The sequence below is a fragment of the Corvus moneduloides genome, chromosome 8, assembly GCF_009650955.1.
Source record: "Corvus moneduloides isolate bCorMon1 chromosome 8, bCorMon1.pri, whole genome shotgun sequence".
Taxonomy (NCBI): domain Eukaryota; kingdom Metazoa; phylum Chordata; class Aves; order Passeriformes; family Corvidae; genus Corvus; species Corvus moneduloides.
The window spans coordinates 27,507,289-27,527,055 of NC_045483.1; the positions used below are offsets into that span (position 1 = coordinate 27,507,289).

Below are 19,767 nucleotides of genomic sequence, written 5' to 3' on the forward strand. Positions count from 1 at the left end.
GTTTTGTACAATACCAACTATTATAAATACTAATCTATAGCTTTTGATATCGTGAAGGACTTCTTATTTGGAGATTTAAAAACCCTCTCAAAGCTGCTGTTGCAGCTGTAGGACAGCTACTCAGCAGTCTGATTCACCAAAGGTGGATGCTTAACAGATGATGTGGGATCAGCACTTCAAGAGAATTTGCTGAATTGATTCAGTTCAATACAGGTAAACTGCATTTTTCTGATTATGATTTATGCACAGCCCCACACAGCCATTCAAAGGACAGCTGCAGAATGCACAGAGCCTGACCCAGATCATCTGAGGTTTTCCTGCATTCGTGAACAGAAGAAAAAAGGTGAAGACAGACTGCCTTCACTCCTCAGTGGTCTGTTGTAAGGCACCGATATGCAATAGCCCACAGGAAATGAATACTCTCACATGGCTCCTCTAAAGCAAAGGCAGTGACAGCCAGAGGTTGGCATACGTATGCTAGGGAGTGGAGGAGGGACAGGAAGCAATCAGGAAGAGATGCTGATAAAAGCAAAGATCCTAACAACTGTGAGAAAAAACCTTCCTGCTCCTGCAGAAACAGACAGCAAAATGCTAGACCAGGGTTTTCCTCCATACTCAAAAAGCTGTTTCAGGCTGCTTGTAGCAGAGTGAGTATACAGATCAGCTAATTAAATTCTTTTTATAGCAGTGTTTGCTGTTTTCCCTCCCTGCACTTACATCATCATCAGATTTCAACCTTTTCATCACTTAATCAAATAAAGAAAAGTAGTTCTTTAATGTTTTTGTTTTGTTTAAACACTATCTCCTGTTTCAGGCTCCCTTTTGATTTGGAATCCAAGCAGCTGAAAAACCTCTCTATCAGGAAATACAAAACCGTATGGATAACTGCAGAATGAATATACCATTTGTGAGTTACCACAGTGATTTAGGGAATATTTCCATTTCCACTACCTAGATGATGATAGTCCCTTCATACCTTCATTGCATCACCTGCAAGCCAGCCTGACTCACTAGAACAGTTTAGTGTTCAGAAATAAAGATTCAAAAACATATGAAGACGTTCAGAACATGGTTATTGCATCCAACCATGCACAACTGTACCATCTTAGGTAACATGGCAACTGAGCACTTAGATAATTAACTATGTCCAAAAGCCTTCTTACCGAGGATTAGGTTTATAAAATTAATGAATTCTGCTTGCTTCCAGACAGTTCAAGCAGGAGGAGGAAATAAACAGCTTTGCTGCCCATGTCAATTTGGAAAGAGCAGATTTACGTATATGATCACGCCACTGGTGACAGCGTTTAGCACTGCCAACGACCCGCAAGCCTCATTCATTTCAGCAGGGCTGACAGACGTTCAGCTTTACTAAGTCTGTCAATACTGTTTTCCAACCTCTGCTACCTGCTCATGACATCTCATGACAGAATTTGACAACTCATGACAGAATTTTTCTAGTGGGTAGGATTGTCCACAGGGTGGGAACTGGAAAAATAGTTTACAGATGATTTCCCAATGCTATTGTTAAAGGAGTGTGAAAGCTGCAGAGTGACCTTAACTCTTCCCTACTTGTTTTTGTTTCCTCTTTTCTTCTTCCCACCCCCTATGTTAGTCAGGCATTTATTTTTAGATAAAGAACAGATAAGTAGAACAATCCATTTCAGGGGAACACATCTTCACCTGTCACCCAGCTGACTGACTGTGACTCCTGTGCATTATGCTGTTGACTATTCAGCAGTGAGCTGATTACCTGGGCCTACCTAAATGGAAAAAAATACAGTGTCTCAGACACCATTTTGAAGATTTGTTGTGCCAAACAGCTCTGGGCAATTCCTTTCCTAGTCCACTGTGTTAAAAGCATTAGCAATCCCACAATCCTGAATCGTACTTTTGTCAGCAGGTTTCAAAGACCTTCAGGATTTCTCCCCCGCTCTCCAGGTAAAGTGCAAGATGGGTGGGAATTGTATAGGGCCGGCTGACAGAGTGCAGGTCAAGAGGTCCCCACTTTATGTCTATGTGTGGACTAACTTCATAATGGCACAATACTGGTGTCCTCTTTCAGAAGGGTCCTTGGAAACATGTTGGTCTAATACTGTAGATGGGATGAACAACCCTGGTGTGTTAGACTCTTTCCATCATCTTTCTCAGGAGCTTAGAGGCAATTCTCTTGCATCATGACAGAAGAGCACAGAGCCCTCATGAAAAAGGAGGAATCTTTCTGTTCTCTGTGGCCCACCCACAAACAGTCTAATTAATTGGGGGCAGTCAGAGCACAATGAAAATGTCTGCATGCAAACCCTGACTGCAGGCTTAGAGGGACATTGTGCACATGTAGCCAAAAGGGCCATGGCACATCTGGTATTAAAAGCAATTATAATACTCTTTAAGTTCAAGTATTTGGGGTTTAGGACTCATCTTGCACATAGAAAGTCTAATCTCATCTCAGGGCAGCTGTGGATCAAAACCAGTCCATAAATAGGTGTACAGCATCTGCTAGCAACATTCAGAGCTGTGCACCCTTTCCAAGAGAGAGATCTTCCTCACAGTTATCTTCTCTCCTCTCCTCCCCACCAGGAATATCTTAAAAATGTAAGTACAGCTTCCCTTTTCCCACCACACTAAGACTGCAGTTATGGCTGAATTCATAGGTCAACTCACTTATGACTGCAAATTTCTGATTAACAGGAATATCTGATCTGTTTAGAGATACATTTATGTGATAGATGCGAAAGAAAAAAACCAGATTATAATCAAAAGTCATGTATTAAACTATGTTCCAATTAAAAACATCACAACCATCAGGCATAACTATCCCAGCTCCCTCTGAAAGAGACTATGTTAATTCCTGTATGTCTGCTTCTACCCTCATAAGACAGGCTCTAAAATCCAATCCCATGCCAAAGCAGTAGTCCCAGCTAAAAACTGGGCCTTGCTGGGAAGGAGTTCAAGACATTTAACAGGGCTTTCTGACACTGCTAGGGCTGAAAATGCAGTCAACTGTGTGAAGAGCTAATTCCTCCACACCTCTGGGAATTCAGCTGCTGCAGTTTCGCTTCTGCTCCTTCTATGCTCTCCAAAGCCCTATGAGAATCATGCAGCCTTTGGGCACAGTGCTTACACTTTCAGAGATTACAATCTGAGACAATGAGCTCTTTGGGAAACAACTGGCTTTTCGTTACTGATTGTCTCGTATACAGTGCAAGTGCCACAGCACTGGCCCATGACTGACAGACTCTAGGTATGACTGAATGACTTAGAAGAAAATAATCAACACCATACAGTGCAGGCTGCAAAGTGTCATGCAAATGCCTACAAAAATATAATGGCACCTCTCTGTACTTAGCTTGGGTGGGATGAGAAAAGAAATACCAACACTATTTACAGGAGCAAGATTAATCTGAGTTTACGAAGAGAGTTTATTTTTGTGGGCAGGGGGTATATTAGGTTGTCTTTTACTTGTTTGCTTTAAATAACACTGCCAGAACAGCCTTGTTTGCAATTACTATGCTGCTTCTACAAAAGGAGTTATGAAAAGTACATCTCCTCATCATAGGCCTTAGTATCAAGGTAAATGTGGCTCTGTCTTCCAAGAAAGGAATAATGTGCATAAGAACAAGGGAGATCAGATGATACAGTTTCACAGGATGAATATGAAATAGCATAGCTAAGACTTCAGCAGCTCACCAACTGACTTTGAATCACATTTGTTGCAGAGATATAAATTTTGTACCCACAACTTAACAGACTGTATTTTTTCACTACCAAAAAACCAACATAGTTCTAAAAGCAGTGTAGGTGGCTTTTTTTTTTAATTATTATTTTTGCAGTGGAGCACACCTTTTTTTTGCATTCTACTTGTTTGTCTGATTAAATCATTCTGGTATTTCTCTTACATACTGTTATGTAAGTAACCTCTCTTGTCACTGTACTGCAAAGTCCTCTGCAGGTGATTTGTAGAGGAACCAAGACCTCTCTAGAAAGATCTGAACATTCTGGAGAAGATCTGGAAATGTCAGAAACAAGAAAAAAAGAGAAAGGAGCTACCAGAAATTACACAGAACTATCTTACAACAGAGAAGTAGGTAAGGGAAACACAAATTTCCTGAAACCAGACAATGTTAAAAAATATTTAAATAACTGAGCTAATTCAGATAATAGGAGTACTGAACTGCAACACCTTAAAATAACACTTCAAGGGGAAGATAAAAAAAAAGGCATCTAGGAAGTATATGGCTGTAATTGACAGCTACACCAGGTAATTAATTATTAAATCACATGCTGTTTGTCAGCTGCAAATGGAAGGCTTCTGCATAATTTAAGACAGTATTTTATGTACTATTGAGTCTTCTGCTTGACATGCCTAATTTTTATCTAATTTATTTACCCCATCACAAGAGGGGACACATCCCTGTCTTTGTTCAGTTTTAACACCTGACTTCGCGTATTTACATGTTTACTTTCTAGAAATATAATTCTGTATTCCCATTCAGAGTTGTTCTACTCCTTCCCCCAAACAGCACCAGTGAGGCCCCTATCAGCAGAAAAAGGGACAACAGTGTACAAAACAGAACTGGAGGCTTACTTAAAAGAGACACTATCATCATTCATAAAAACATACTAACCAGAACTGTCTTCCTGAGGCTTTATCAATGCCAGGTTGTACTTCAAACTGGTACATTTCAAGTTCACATTATATTGTCTTTATTCACACCTAGGTGCAAAGATCCTCAATTCTGCTAGGCCAGGTCAAAGTGTACATACCACTGCTATTTTCCAACCCAAACAAGCTCAACGAGTTTTTTTTTGCACACTTACTCTGGAGATGGTCAAGGGCATGTTGAAGTCCTTGCCCCCTTGCAGTCGGAAGCCCCACGGTCCAGGTCCATTCAGAGTCACACTGTAAGCCATTTTGTACCGCTTTCACAGGCAGCAACAGGGCGCTGCAGGACAGAAGGATGGGGCAGACAGAAAAAGTGAAAAAACAGAATGAGAACAGGGAAGGGTTTTACATAATGAAAGCAGTTCTCTCTCTGCCTTGCCTGTTCAGTCGTGCTCTGATACCACCTAAGAATAGATGGGAGCTATAATGCAGATGCTGATATCCCAGCTGAGTAAGGCCCATAAAAGGTTTGTAACCAGACACCTACTATGCAAAGACTTCATGACTCAGAGGTCTAATATAGTCCCCAGGGAAGGGGACAGATCTTTCTAGGCTCCTCAAGCCCCTCACGCTGCTCAGTTACTTTATGGACAAACCACACATTTTAACAAAACAAGCAAACAAAATCCCATGCTAAAATCCCAAACACCCAAGTCTCTTCACTAACCTGTTAACAGCTACAAAGCCATTTTTAAATTCTGCTTCAGCACCTAAGTTTCTTGCACTGTGACATATAAAACAAGTTCCTTCTACATAGATCTTTCCATATGTAGCAGGAAAGGCACCAAGAAAGTGTTTACCTTCTTTTGCAATGGTTTGTTGAACTGAACAATGTATATACTACATGCATTTAGCATCACCAAAAAAAAATTTTCAAAATTTCATGTTTGGCTCTTGGTTCCACAGCCCTTGCTTTCTCTAGGAAAAATTAACATTTATTCTTTCTGAATGCAGAAAGATGTATCACGGGATACTTCTAATCAGCATTTAATTTCTGTGACAAGAGCCTGGTTTCGCTACATACCTGTTTAGTCATTTCAGTACAAGTCTTCTAAAGGTGTGACACTTAAATGAAAGGCTAAGAATACAAATAGTTAGCTAACTGCTTCCTTAATTAATTCCTTGATTTTTTTCATAGCTTACATTCCAGTTCTTAGGTGTTCCATAAAACTATAACCCTTGTACAGTAATGCTGGATACCATTTGTGCCTTAGATTGGAAATTACTAAAATACAGAGGGCATGAGGGACGAAAGAAGCTGTTGGCAGAACTATAGATAAAAACCAAAAGTTTCTGCTCTCAGGGTAAAGCTACAAACATTAAAAAATGCTCACCCCTTTCAAGTCATTAATTTGTGCAGGACCTGCAGAACCTTTCTCCTGTCTCTTCACAGCATTTATCCTCCTTTATCTTCGGGTTAGAAAGAAATTGCCATTATATTAAAAAAGGGGAGAAAAAAGAATGGGTTCTACTTTGATAATCAAAAAGACAAGCAAACACACACAATGCACTAGAGTGAGGCAGCTCAGCTTGAACATTGATAATGGGTCACCCTGCCAACACCTATCTTAAAACATGATAAATATCTGATGACAAAACAGCAGAGAGCAAACACTACCGAGAACTCAGTCTTTATCTAAGGAGATGGTCGATAATTTCTCAAAGCCATGAAGCAATAAAAGTTTCTGTCTAGCATCCACAGTGCCAGAAAAGCCATTTGTACAAGGGAATAATTAATCTCTGCATAGGCACTAGACTAAACCATATAACCCTATCTTTTAGCCAGAGGTCCACATTAAACCACAGCAATTCACACAGATGTAAATAAAAGTTACACTAAGCCAGTAGAACTGGCCCCAACCAAAACTAAAGCAAATAGCAAGACACAGCTTGAGAAGAAAGTAGGGTTTTGATGTCTCACAAATACCTCAAAGGTACATTTACATTAAGAGTATTTATAATCTGTCCTCTCTGAGTCCAGAACCATTGATGCTTGGATGATTACTTTTGAGAAGACAAAACTGACTTGTTGGACTTAAAATGGCAGAGTTTCCTGGCCTGCCAGTTTATCTAGTACTGAATTTATTTTTTTGAGAGCCAGATGCACACACAGAAGTTTGAAGGTATACTCTCATTGTACTATTCCTTTTACTTTTCCTAGGAATTCGCTGCTGTTTTTAGTGCTCTTTCTTGGCTCCATTTCAAGGGTTCAGGAGAACAGAATAAAACCAGGAGTAAGATAAACCTAACAAGTCATTGCCTCATTACTAAAGACAGTTTCACATAAATAAGTATTAGAAGGAAGGTTACAGTTTTATGGGCTGTGAATTCTGTGCATGTTACCTTCCCATACCTAAATCTTCAGTCATTTGTGTAAAAAAAGGGGAGGGGGTATCAAACCCCAGAACAGAATAAAGCCACATAACAAACTGAACAGAGCTAAGCATTAAGAAACAGAGATGCTGCTTAATCAAACACTACGTGCTTCCGTCCTACTTTCACATCTATAACATGCCATTTGCTTATCAGTTAGGACATCTGAAAGGATCTGAGAGATCCTTCAGGTTGAGTCGTGTGCTAAGAAACCAGAGTGGGCATCTCATTAGGGGATCTGTCATTTGAATGAAATGTTAAACTGAGGTCATTTGTTCCTACTCCTTTGGTTTCCATCCTTGTCTGCACAAATGTTCAGCATAGCTTGGCATTTTTAAAAGGAAAGTGCAGAGGATATGCCAGCGCCCCGGCCAACATTCCCCTTCAACACATCAGCACCACAGCTCTTTCTTGTGTCAGCACTATCACTACCAGGTGCAATTTGGAGAAAGAATACTCCAGTTTTCTCTCTCCAGACCTCCCTAAGTCCTTTCCCTCCTGTGTCTATATCCCCTCTGCCTGCCTGAAGAAAACTCTGCTCCTAATAATGAAGTTAAAATGCTACAGGAAGCTCATGCTGTAGTCACAGCTCCATTTGTTAGGGATAGTCAGCACAGGTCTCACCTAAAGACTTTCAGTACAATCAGCCTCTAAATAAAAAAGCTGGTGATCCACCCAGACGGCCATTTCAGCCCTGCCCTGTTTTCAAAGGTGAGACATCAGTGCAGCAGGTATAGTGCCATCACAGCTAACAGCACAAACCTCAGCAAAACCTTCTGGGAAACCAGAGGCTGAAGTAAACTGTGTATACATAACTGGCAATTTCCTTGTTTTTCAGAGGCTTGTGATGTTTAGATTAGGTTTTAAGTTGCTTTACATAACTGCCTGCTAGTCTGTTTCAAAAATAATTTTTATTTGCTCAGATAATACTATTTTGTTTCTCACAGTGTTCCTTCTTCCCTGCATTCTGTGGCTATGTCAAAATCTATGACTTGCTTAAAACTCCCTCTCTTCAGAGAGAAGCTATGCTGAGCACCAAGTCAGATGAGGTCACTGATGTAAGGGGTGACATTTAAACAAAAAACATATTCCAGGAGCAGGGTGACATTTTCTCTACACATATCAAATCAGAGGATTGTCCAGAGCTCACCAGGCATCCCCCCCTGCCCCCCAAGCTATTCCCAGCTGACTGATGGGAACAGTTGCGAGGAAGCTGGATGGGTACCAGGCAGAGGAGAGTGCCACCACCTCCAGCAAATGCCTCTGAGCCTGAGCAGAGCTGTCCTTCCACAACTCCAGCAGAGATGTTACACCAGCGGAAACAATTCACACGTGCTAGGAGACCATGCTGTGTGTATTACAGTGAACTGACTTTGGGAGAGCTACAACTGCGTGCTCGGGAGTGCACAGACATTAAGTGAATGAAATAAAAGCCTCTAGTGTCAGTACTAAATTAAGGTGGAAGGAAACAAGTAATGGAAATTCCAATTGTTAAGGCTGCTACTACTTCATGAAGCTGGCCACATTAGTCAGGGGTTATATTTTAGCTGCTGTGCTAGATGTACGGACAGGGGAGACTTGAATTACGGTTACTGCAGCGACAAGGTTGTATCATTTGGATCATCAAGGATTTCAGAAGCAGATTGCTTAAGAGTTTGACTTCTGAGCTGCAGTAGACTATGAATCTCTGGTACATAAAAAGATACATATAAGGTCATGGTTTCAATGTTTTATGTCTAGGCAAATGAGAGATTTGCACCGCACAGGAATAAACTATCATTTCCTCTTTAATAGAAAGATGTTCAACAAGCTGGATTGACTTTCCTTTAGAAAAAACAAACAAAAAAATCAACCAACCAACAAAGAAAGCCAAGCAAAAAGATTGTCTTTCTTTCAGTCTCCTTCACCTGAGGAACTGGCAGTACAAGAAGGCAGCATTCAGCTTTATGACAAACACACCCTTTTTGTCCCATGGATTCCTGCACTGTCCCCAGTACAATTATCTACAGTCCTTCAGAAGAGTGGGAAATCAAGGGGAATGGAGCCTTTGAAGAAACTACTCGCTAGACACACACATGAAGAAAACCCAAGCTTTGAACCAGCTGTCCAATATATGCAATCCTAGAGTTTTCCAAAGTTTTGAATCAACCCAATGTTAAGTACATTTCACATGAAATCAACAGGTCCATTTGGGGATTGATCATCATTGTCATCAACAGGACAAAATAGTACATATTTACTATACATTAGCTAAGCAGTGCTAAGAAATTTGAAATTGACACATTAGAGATGGAAAAAACTTTTATCTCTGAATTCCTAGCTTGCCAGTGACAAACTGAAAATACGAGTAATTACCAAGAGCAAAGATATTTTTTCCCCACAAATTCAGCACAAGTTCAGTATTGCTCTCAAAGTAAGACTATTCTGCAAAAGAGCTCATTGCAATCTCCTTTCCTTCACTGCTGAACTCCGAACTAAGTTGACCTAATCCTACTTTACTTCCATGTACAGCTTTGTTTCACCTATTTATTAAAAATCCTTCCATTCTCACAGACCTTAGGATTTCTGAACTCCTGTTAGTCCCTTTATCACGTTGTCCTATGTCCTGATCTTTCTCAAGAAGCTAGATTTTTCACACTTGGCTTCACCACATTTTGCTTTGTCAATACCTTACTAAGACTGTGCTTCATGGATTCCAGAAAAAGCCCATAATGTTGGGGTGATATGCTCAAGCAATAAAATGATAGATTATCTTCCTTGTCTATAATATAATGCCTTCAGAAATGCAGCTAAAATGTTTCCTGTTTGGCTGTTTGCTGCTGCCAGTATCACTTTACCAATTAACCCGATCTGCTATCTACACCTCCCTCTAGATCCTTCACCATAACTGTTTTCACCCTTACAAAAAACCCCCTGTATTTCACACTTTTTTCCTCTACTACATGGCCTTTTTTTTCCTGCACCGACCTCCTTTAACTCCAATAAAAGATTTGGTATACAACACAGTTTAGTCAGAATTAAACTTTTAAAGAGTTGAAGATTTTTTTGGTAACTATGTTAAACTGGAAACCTGTGGAGAGACAGATTCACCATGAAAGGGAAGGGGAAGATACCCCTCCAAACTGTTTGTCAAGATTTAAGTGTCTGTTACTAAGTTCTCATCTTACCAGCTTTTCAGTCATTGTTTTTAAAGACACTCCCTAAACCATGTAATATTTACGACTTCCACGGCACTTACCTTCCCATAAGAAAACTTCTTCTTTTAAGGTAAAGAACACCTAAACATCTGTTGTTTTAAGCATGCCCTGTTTATAAATGTAACCACAGCACTTAGGTTACCAGCTTTAGGTGAGAAAAACGAGTCAACAGCAGCAAGCTGCATTAAAACGCAGGGCTCAGTTTCTAATACATGGACTTGAGGTAGAAAAAGAAATCTGCAAAATGTATTGCTGTTCAGTTTTCCTTGTTATTCTCCAACGCTGGGCTGAAACCAGGAAAGTTTACAGCAATCCTGTGACTACTGTAATTTGTGCCTTTCTGCAGGGGAGCCTAATTGACTGTTTGGCCTAAGGAAAGGGAAAACAGTGAACGAAAAAATCCAAACAATCCCAAAGACAACACCGTCAGCTCCACAGAGACCAAGGGCTGAGCTCTGACATCGAGGTCACAAGACCTCTTACGGCGCAGGCTTTGCCTCCTCACTGCCCGAGGTCTGGCACAGCGCGGGGAGCGCACAGCGAGGCTTACGAGAAGGATCTTGTGCAGTCAGTGTAATTTGGCCATCACAGATTCCTCTGGGATCACCACAGCGCACTGATGTAGCGGTGCGCCCATAAGAACAAGGGTGCAAGATAACTAAGCAGCCTCCCAAAAGTTACACTTCAGCCTCGCCTACTTACTTCTGCCTTCCCAGTAAGGGCTCTCCAGGGTTTAACTTTCCACTACAGACACGCTGTAGCCGCGGCGCGACCCACCTTGCCCGCTCGCAGCGTCTCGCTCAGCGATACCTCCGGGCCGAGCAGCCGCCCCGCGCCCCCTCCGGCCGCGCAGCGCTGCCCGGGCCGCGCCGGGTGGGTCCCGCCCTCGCGGGAGCCGCGGCTGCCGCACCCACGGGCATCGCCCCCGCAGCCAGAGGGCGGCCGCGACCGGGGCCGAGGGGAGCGCCGAGGCACCCACCCGCCCCGGTAGCGAGAGAAGAGCCGCTGCCCCGCAGGTGCAGCCTTTAAGCACCCGGGCTGCCGGGAGCACCGCGCTGAGGGAGGCGGCCGCTCCCCGTCCCGCCGCGAGGGGGCGCTGGGCGGGCGAGGCGGCGCGGGAGGGGATTTGCCTCAAGCGGTGGCGCAGGGACCGATCCGCGAGAAGCCGCTGCCGGCGGCGTGTAAATATCCGAGTTTGGGCCGAGATCACCTCGGGGCCGCGGTGGCAGAGCGGGAAGGTGACACAGAGCTGTGGGGAACGGTTCGGCCGAGCGCCGGGGCAGCAGGTATCCCGGGGGGCGGGCGTTCCGCGTCTGAGCCCTCAGGGAAGGATGCGAGGGATGAAATGGCGGCGGGAGCGGGGGGGCTGCGCCCGCGGGTGGGACCAGGAACGCTGTGGAAGGCGGCGAGGGCGGCCGGGAGGGGCTGCTGTCCTGCCCAAGTTTAGCAAAAGCTCTCGAGCTTGTGCGTTAATGCTGTGCGGGCTTGGAGTCCGCAGCCTTCAGCCCCTTCGCTCGCCGCCGCAACACGAGTGGGAACGGTGGTTTCATTCACTGACCCGTAGGAAAAGTGGAAGCAAGGTTGTTTTCCCCCACTGATTCACTGGTGTGGATAAGCAATGGTCGTTTTAATTAAGTGCAAAAGTTAAAGCGACGTCCCGAGAGGAGACAAAGGGTTTGGAAGACAAAAAATGCAGAACGAACAATTTAATTGCCCACCAGGATACTGATTCTGAGATGATTTAAGAGATTGAGCCTTGTGGTGCCTTCACATAGTCCTGCTGAGTACTGTCAAGGACCAGGCAGCCCGCTCCATACATCCCTCTGTTCAGCAGTTCTGTTTGGTTCGCTTTTTTGGCTTTTTATGTTATGCCCCGAAAGTATCCTGCAGAAAGTCAGCTGTTTTCTCAGTACAATGACAGAGCCACTGCTTTATGAGTTTGTTAAAAAAAATTAGAAAAGCCTGTTCCCAACCGTTGAACCGCTGGAAACTCGTGCGGTGCCCCGTGGCATCGGAGCCCCCTGGGATTTGCCCAGGAGCGCGGATGTCCCGGGCTGGGAAGGCCCCGCTGGCCCCGTGCCGCGCTCCGCAGCGGAGCGCGCTGTGCCGAGGGGCCGCTCCCGGTCAGCACCAGGGACAGGGCGGCGGCGCGGGCGGCACCGGCCTCGCTGTCCGGGCCCGGGGCAAAACCCCGCAGTGAGGGGCCGAAAGCGCCTCCCGGGCCGGGATAAACACAGCAACGGAATCCCTGGAACGCACAACCCTTTTGAGAACTTCCTCAGCTCCAGCCTGATTAAAAGGATCGCAGTTCAGGTTTAGTTTCTTGCCTTATGGAACCTCAAGTCTCTTTACACTTCAAGTACTGAATGTGGTACACATCAAATGGGCTCTTTTGGTCCAATACACAGGATGCACAGACAAGGCCAAGAAAAATTGATCTCAATTATATCTGTATTTATATTTGGCCAAAATTCATATTCATATGCATTGTGACTTAATGGTAGTTGCAAAAATATTCCACTGACAAGTTGGCTTATATGCCCAAAGGAAACATTTTGCATCTTGTGATGAGGTGAGCAACCTGATAAAGTAGCTTAGTTAGTGATTTAGGCTGGAAAACATGATCCAGATGGTGCGAAATTATGTTTATTTCATGATGTTCTGTTAGATTATCCCATTCTGTGTGTGATAGAAAAAATCATACGTAGATTTAAGGACTTACACCTGAACTTTTCCAAGGCCTTCAATAACCTGATTTTCTGCTCCCTGGTAAAAGTATCAGCAAGGATGACTGGGAATTGGCCAATAATCCTGTTCTGATAAGTGGTAGATCAGACTTTGTTTTTGTTTGAAACAGGATGAAATACACTAGCTTGTATGTTTCTCAATAGGTCACTCAAGGCCAGGGAACTTGAAAGTATGGGAGCTCTACCTGCTCAGCACTCTCTAAGAGAGCCTGCAGGCTTATTCCCAGAAATTTGTGCCTGTCGTTCGGAGGGACAAAATCCTCTGTCCCGTTTTTCTAGAAAGCAGTAGTGACAGTATTAAACTTGTATTTTAAATCATGGTTCAGAAGTATGTTGCTTACCTACCAATGGCCTTGGAATAGTTCCCCGAAACACCTTCAGGGTCACCACTTCGTACAAAAAGCTGAGCACTGTGACTACACTGGCCAGGCCATCTTGTGCAAACAATCCTATTTGCTTTCTGCAAAGTAGCTTAATGATAGATTTAGCTGTCTGTTTTCCTCAGTGACTCACTCAGTGTGATTTGCCTTTGACCCATGAGTTTCATTCCAGCCTGGGCAATTTCCTTTACTGGAAAATTCAGATAGTTCTGTTAAGGGCTAATTTTCTGCAAGTCTTTCTCCTAGTCCTCTATCTTTTCTTCTAATCACAATCTGATCTCCCAAACTGTTTCATCAGCTGTTCAGCCTCAGATCAGTCTCAGAAACATTGTTTTCCTTGTAAATAAGCCCCTCATTTTTCATAAACTTCTGCCGTATGTCTTCATTAGGGTTATGAGGTACTTTAGTAAGCTGTCTGCACAGTTTATTTGCAGTAATTTTAAACTGAAGGTGCGACCACCATGGATGGAAACTTAAAAAAATGATTGCTACCCAACAAGGCTGGCCTCCTCAGCTACTGAGGGGCTCCTCACTAATGATGATAGGAAAATTAACAAGTAAAGTGCAGACACTGCAGCACAAAGTATGGATGTTGCTTTCTCCTGGGATAATGCTTTTGACATCTCATCTCACTCCTTGCCCAGCCGAAGGAGTTCTGAGTTCAGAAATAAACAAGTGATGAGTGTGGCTTTCTGAAAGCCTCTATGGAGGAACAAGTAACTGGGAAGAAGATACTGCCTTTGGTTTGGATGGGCTGTGTAGGTGTTATTTCTCTGTGGCAACACTGATGTGACTGTTCAGACAGGAGTGCTAACATTCAGAGGAGTGCAGATCTGGCCTGCTTCTGATCTGTCATTTACCCAGACTGTAACAGCTCCAGTAAATGAGGTTGTTCCATTTGTGATTGCTTAGCTGGAACACAATTTTCCTAGTCCTTTGCACATGCTGTATAAGGGGGCAGGAGAGTCAGTGGTTTGTTCCTTCTGTCACTGGCAAATAAATGGGCAATTTGCAAAACAACTCACAATTTTCACTTCCCTTCTGATAAAAGACTGGGAGGAATTTCTTTAAAATTAGGACTATAGATATGTCCAGTTAATGGTCTGATTCATGTGGGATTGTGTTCTGCCACTGGCAAAAAAGCTGCCAAAGGAATCTAATACTTTGGATATCCACAATTATTTTGTTTTGCAGAAATTTTACAAAAAATCTTAGGAACATGTAGCAAGCACAGCTCAGATGAGGATCATATTTTTAGTGACTCTCCTTTAGTAATTTTACCCTTATAAGATAGAGGTTCATCATTCCCATTTTCAGTCTTATCTTAATTTTGGAGGCTTCCTAGTGTTGCCCATATACAAGAGCAAACAAACATGCAAAGTAATCGAAAGGTGAAGCTGTTACATAGAGTTCAATAGGACATTGTGAATTGCAATTCTAGAGTGTTGCTCAAACATAAAAAAAGAAGGCTGTCCACATGGCAACCTCCTTGGACTATTCCTGTCATTTCCCTGAGCTATATTATTAGCATAACATTCCTGGTACAGGATGAAAACACAGTCATGGCAGTAGGTAATTCAGGAGGGACTGTCAGCAGCATGAAATGCTGCTTGACTTATAACCCGCGCCACTTTCATGCTAAATTTGGGCTAATCTGGCCCCAAAATGTCAGCACAAAAATCTTGTGCACTGATTTTAGACAGAAGAAAAGCTGGAATTCTCTTAAAAAATAATATTTTCAGTTAGTTTGGCTAAATAAATGTCAGCCTCTTAATTCTCACTGTTTAAATATTCATTTGTAAATGCAGGCTCTTTTTATAAAGGGAAAAGTGAATCTCTTCCCACTTTTTTCCCCGTGGTATCTCTCTGCATCTCTCCATTGAAGATTGACTAACCCATCATTGCATCTTTGTTACAACAGGCACTGTTAATCTTCTGTTTGAGTATTTAAAACCTTCCTGAATGTGCCTTGCAGCACTCCAAGAGTAAATGATACGGCCTTTTACAGATAATCTTGGGTACTGCACTAAATTGAATTGCCCAACTCACAGAAGGAGTTAATGCCATACTCTGACTCAGAACTGACTACCTTTGATATTTACCACAAAGCAGTGTCAGCTGAGTACCAGTCTTGTTCATTTTGGTTACTTGGTGCCTTGATCTGATGATTTGTTCAGTTGAGCCCATTGATTTATTGAAGCAGTTTTCACTGGGACATATGAAGACTGGGATAATCTTTGCTTAGGAAACTGTGAGCTGAGTTTAACTTAGCTGCTGCTGGAGCCTGAGTGCCATATGTTTTTCTTCAAAGGGAAGTATCTTGGTGCCCAGCCTTGAAGAAAGATCTTGATGGTCAGGTGCTAAATTTACAGCTCACTATTCGGTAACTGAGCAATCAGCTCCGTCCTTGCACAATGTTTTCATGCAGTAAGTAGAATGAAGGACTAGTAAAGGCACACCATGTCAAAAAAATGTTCTAGAGCACATCTGTACAATCACAATAAGTAAAATAAATCAATTTATTTTGTAGCTTTATTGGCAGTTTCAGTAATACAAAGTTTGTTTAGGGTCAGCCAAGCTTTCCAACTGAGTTTCAGTGGGCTAGGGGAGGACAAGTGGGATACAAATTCCAGATCCTATTGTATAAGTAACCTGTTTTAATTCCCCCATTGTTTCAGACAGTGCATGAGTTAACAAGAATAGAGCTCCCAGACAAGTCAACAGGAATGTCTTATTCTTTATTCCATTTTTATTATTTTGGTCCTCACCCCATTCCTTTACAGGCTGGATATGAGTTGTAAAGGGGAAGGAATAAAAGTTTCAGTGATGAGCTTTTTTCTTCTTATGAGCACTTTCAAGTTTAGATCAAGTAAACTAGTAACAGTCAAATTTTATTGAAGTCAAATAATTCTGCTGGAACCAAGCCACTAGCTCTTGGAAGGAGGAAGCAGAGAAAGACAAGTGCCTGCAAGTTAGTCACATGTTGAAACAGAAACATTGTGGGGTCCTGTTGACTTGTCAAATCAACCAACATTTTGAGTGTAATTTGGTGTAACTTGCACTGTATATGTAATAGCTGTGAGTGTTGCATTTGGGACTTCCAAAGATTTTCAGTTGCTGAAGTTCAATTGAATGTCCTTCAACTATCAGAATCATTTCTCAAATCTCTGTCTCCAGTCCTGAGAGATGCAAAAGTGGAGAATAAATACTAGTATTGTGAAAATCTTAAGCAAATAGTCACAAAGACACAATGTTCTTAGTAGGGGATATTGCTTTACTGCCTCTGGACTTTTTGGTTTTTAACTGAAAAATTCAGAACTGATTTATGATCCCCATGAAGTTGTCTAATTGCCATGATTTTCTGTTCAGAGAACTCCCCTTAAGTAGTGGATGAGAAACTCAGTTTCCATCAGGATCCACCTTGTATGGCTGAATTCTCTGAATCCTTTTGCTGTAAGTTTTTACTGGTATCATGCCATTCCTACTTCTATGGCTGTTCTGGTAACACATGTGGCCTTGACTATCTTTTGGCAAAAGAAATGCCCTGATCCTAAACGCCAGATCCTGGGTTTCCCAGAAATGGCTTCCAGTGTTGCTGGACAGTCAGCTGTGTTATTTTGAAAACTCCTGGAGTAATTTTATTTTTGAAAGCTGGAATTCAGGCAGCTCACACTGTTGCCATGTTCATGAACTGCTCTAATATGTAATTGTCTTTGTACTGTGACCCAGTGAAAATGGAGCAGGTTCAGCTGTGATGGGACTCTTTCTATTTCAGGAAACAGCACAATGAAGGGAAGCTGCAAGATGCAGCTCTGTAATATGTGCTGTGGCCTCCTTAGCCCTGTCTCTGGAATCATTATGGTCTGGCTCCTGCATGTGAGGAAAATCAAGGATTCAGTGAAAGGAACAAGGAGAAATCTGGCACAAGATGGTAACTCTGAGTCCCTTTTCTGGCCCACAAACAGAAAGAGAATATGCCTGTTTCATATGAAGTTACTGTTTTCCAACAGTTTTGGATTCCCTACTTTATTTGCGGACAGTTTATTTTGATGCAGTGCTAATGGGTATCCTGAGTTGTGTTTTCTTACTTGCTTCCTTTGCCTTTGGTCATAGTCTACCATGACAGTTTGGGCTAAAACAAGAATTAAAGTAAGTGTGATTTGTTGAAATGCAGTTTCACATCATATTTCATGGAATTTACATGGTTTTAATTCCTTCAGGTGAAAAAAATGGTATCTACAGCGCCTAAAGAGAGCAGCTCTTTCTGTGTGAAACTTACTTCTCATCTAACTGAACATAATGATCCTGAACCTGAAAGACTGGTGTGGCTTTTTGTTTTTCAGAGGAATGATTTTCAAAAGGAATCCATGCAGTGAATGTGATGAACCACCACACTGCCTGATGCTACTACCCCAACTCTGTCCTTCATCAGATTAAGTTCTCTTCTTACTTCACTGAGCAGCAGCAGAAAGTGAGTTTTAACAAGTGCATCTGGAAAATAGCACTTTGAATAAGATCTGTCAGTATACACTAAGGGTTCTGCCATGTCCTTCTGTTACTCAGACACTTAAGCTGAGGACAGCAGCATCAAAAGGATTCATATTTTTAAATCACAGTTGGAGGGTTATTATAAGCCCAGACTCCATCTGTTTTCATGTTAAGGTGGAGCCATAAATAGGTCTTTAAAAGCCAGGAGGGAGCTGTGTTTAATTAATGCTGGTTTTGCCACCTGAGGGCATTGGGGCTGCTTGGAAGGGGGTACTAGAAGTGTGAAATACTGAAAACTAGAAGAAGATGGTGATACTGCTGGGAGGGCTTGAAAGCAGGACTGTCCATGGGATGTGTGTCAAGGAACACTCGACTGCAGGACCTGCCATGTAGAAGGGGGCTGAGTCCTGATCAGGAGATCAGGGTTTGAGAGGAAAGTGAGGTGAGGAACAGCTATTTCTTAGCAGCTTTATGGAAAGGGTAAGCAAGGGCCTTCCCTCTGACCCTGTGGGTTAACTAGAGAAGAGTTGACTGTTCCCTCATTGCTGGAAGTAGGGAAAATGAGAAGAATCTCTAAGAGATGTGGACTGAGCTGAGCAGGATTTCTGCAGTCTGCACAACAGGATGAAGGTGAGCAGTCACACTGGGAAAGAACTTGTAAATTCAGATCTGAAACTTTTTTCAAAAAAAGAGAAAACCAATTTTACTTAGTTTGTTTTCAAACCTCTCTTTCTCGTTTTCCTTTTTTTAAAAGGTAAACTTGCATAGCATATCTAATACAGACAAATAAGGGAAGGGGTATTACTGAAAACACTGTCGTGTGTTCTATTCTGTGGTTATGTGTTTACAGCTATGACCAGTCAGTGTAGTGTATGTTAATACTGCCAGAACTCTGATGAGAGCTGGTTTCCTCGAACTCACAGGTCAGCACTGGACAGTTACCTTGGAGAATCTGGCATGCTGTGATAACAGCCACATGCTCCAGCCACTAGAAATTCTTCTATAAGCTTTTAAGAGTATAGTCTTATTCTTGCCTTCTTTCCTTTCTTTCATGGCTGAGCCTTACTATGTTCTTAACAGTTCTTGGAGTTCAAGCTTTGATGAATTGCCCTATTTTAAATCCTCTGATATTAATGGAGCTCTTTTGTGCATGAAAGTAGAAGTTGGTCCTGAAAGCATAGCTCATGTCTGGACAGGGCAGAAACAACAATCTGATGTTCAGAGCAGGCTAAACTATACAGTGTTCTCTTATTTTCATTCTAGGCAATAGTCAGGAAAGTTTGTGGAAACTTTGTATGTTTGATTTTGTAGCGCTTCATACTGTTTATTTTGCCCTTGTTTCCTGGATGACACTGCTAGTCAAGGATTCCCTTTTTCCATGAACAATTTCTGCCCCACAAATTCTAGAGCAGAAAACCCTAAAAATTATTCTACCACCTGTTTGACTTTGCTCACTTCAAGGGAAAAACATATATATTTCATGTAGGGCTTTTGATCAAAAACATGTACACAATTGCATGCTACAAATTTTTCTTAGTTACGACTTACCAATAAAATGCCTGATTCTACTTCACTCATGTTACCTGTAAACAATGTCTGTGTGGTGGGGATCTGTAAATTATTTCTGATGAGAAAAATAATGACTATGCACCCTTTATCCCCTTCAGTAACAATCTCTGTCTTTCATATGTAACAGTGTAGTTTAGATGTTTTGATAACAGTACAGCAAAGGAAGAAAATGTGAATAAAAGAAATGGAAAAAAAAATTGTATTTCCAGTTGTGAGTCTTGGAACAAAGTGTAAAAGCTAGTTGAGAGTAGCCACATGATGATGAAGAGAATATTATCTCTATTTCACAGGCAGAAATACTGAGATATGAGAAGATTAGGTAATTTTCCCAAGGTCACACCGACAACATGGAA

At 42.2% G+C, this 19,767-nt stretch overlaps 1 protein-coding gene and 1 long non-coding RNA gene across 13 annotated transcripts in view; one reads left to right on the top strand and one right to left on the bottom strand.

The window, feature by feature from the left end:
* Positions 1-5,112, bottom strand: part of LDB3 (LIM domain binding 3) — a 111,497-nt gene extending 106,385 nt beyond the window's left edge. For 9 of the 11 annotated variants that reach the window (XM_032117124.1, XM_032117121.1, XM_032117126.1 and 6 more), the window contains exon 1: positions 4,816-5,033. In XM_032117124.1, the coding sequence (XP_031973015.1) occupies positions 4,816-4,908 (93 nt within the window). In that variant the 5' untranslated portion in view covers positions 4,909-5,033. The other 2 variants (XM_032117129.1, XM_032117128.1) reach the window with 2 other exon arrangements.
* A 6,133-nt stretch (positions 5,113-11,245) lies between these two features.
* Positions 11,246-19,767, top strand: part of LOC116447694 — a 70,482-nt gene continuing 61,960 nt past the window's right edge. Inside the window, exons 1-2 of one of the 2 annotated variants that reach the window (XR_004241655.1) lie at positions 11,246-11,516; positions 17,701-17,828. This is a non-coding gene — a long non-coding RNA (uncharacterized LOC116447694). The remainder of the gene's footprint in view (positions 11,517-17,700; positions 17,829-19,767) is intronic. The other variant, XR_004241656.1, reaches the window with a different exon arrangement.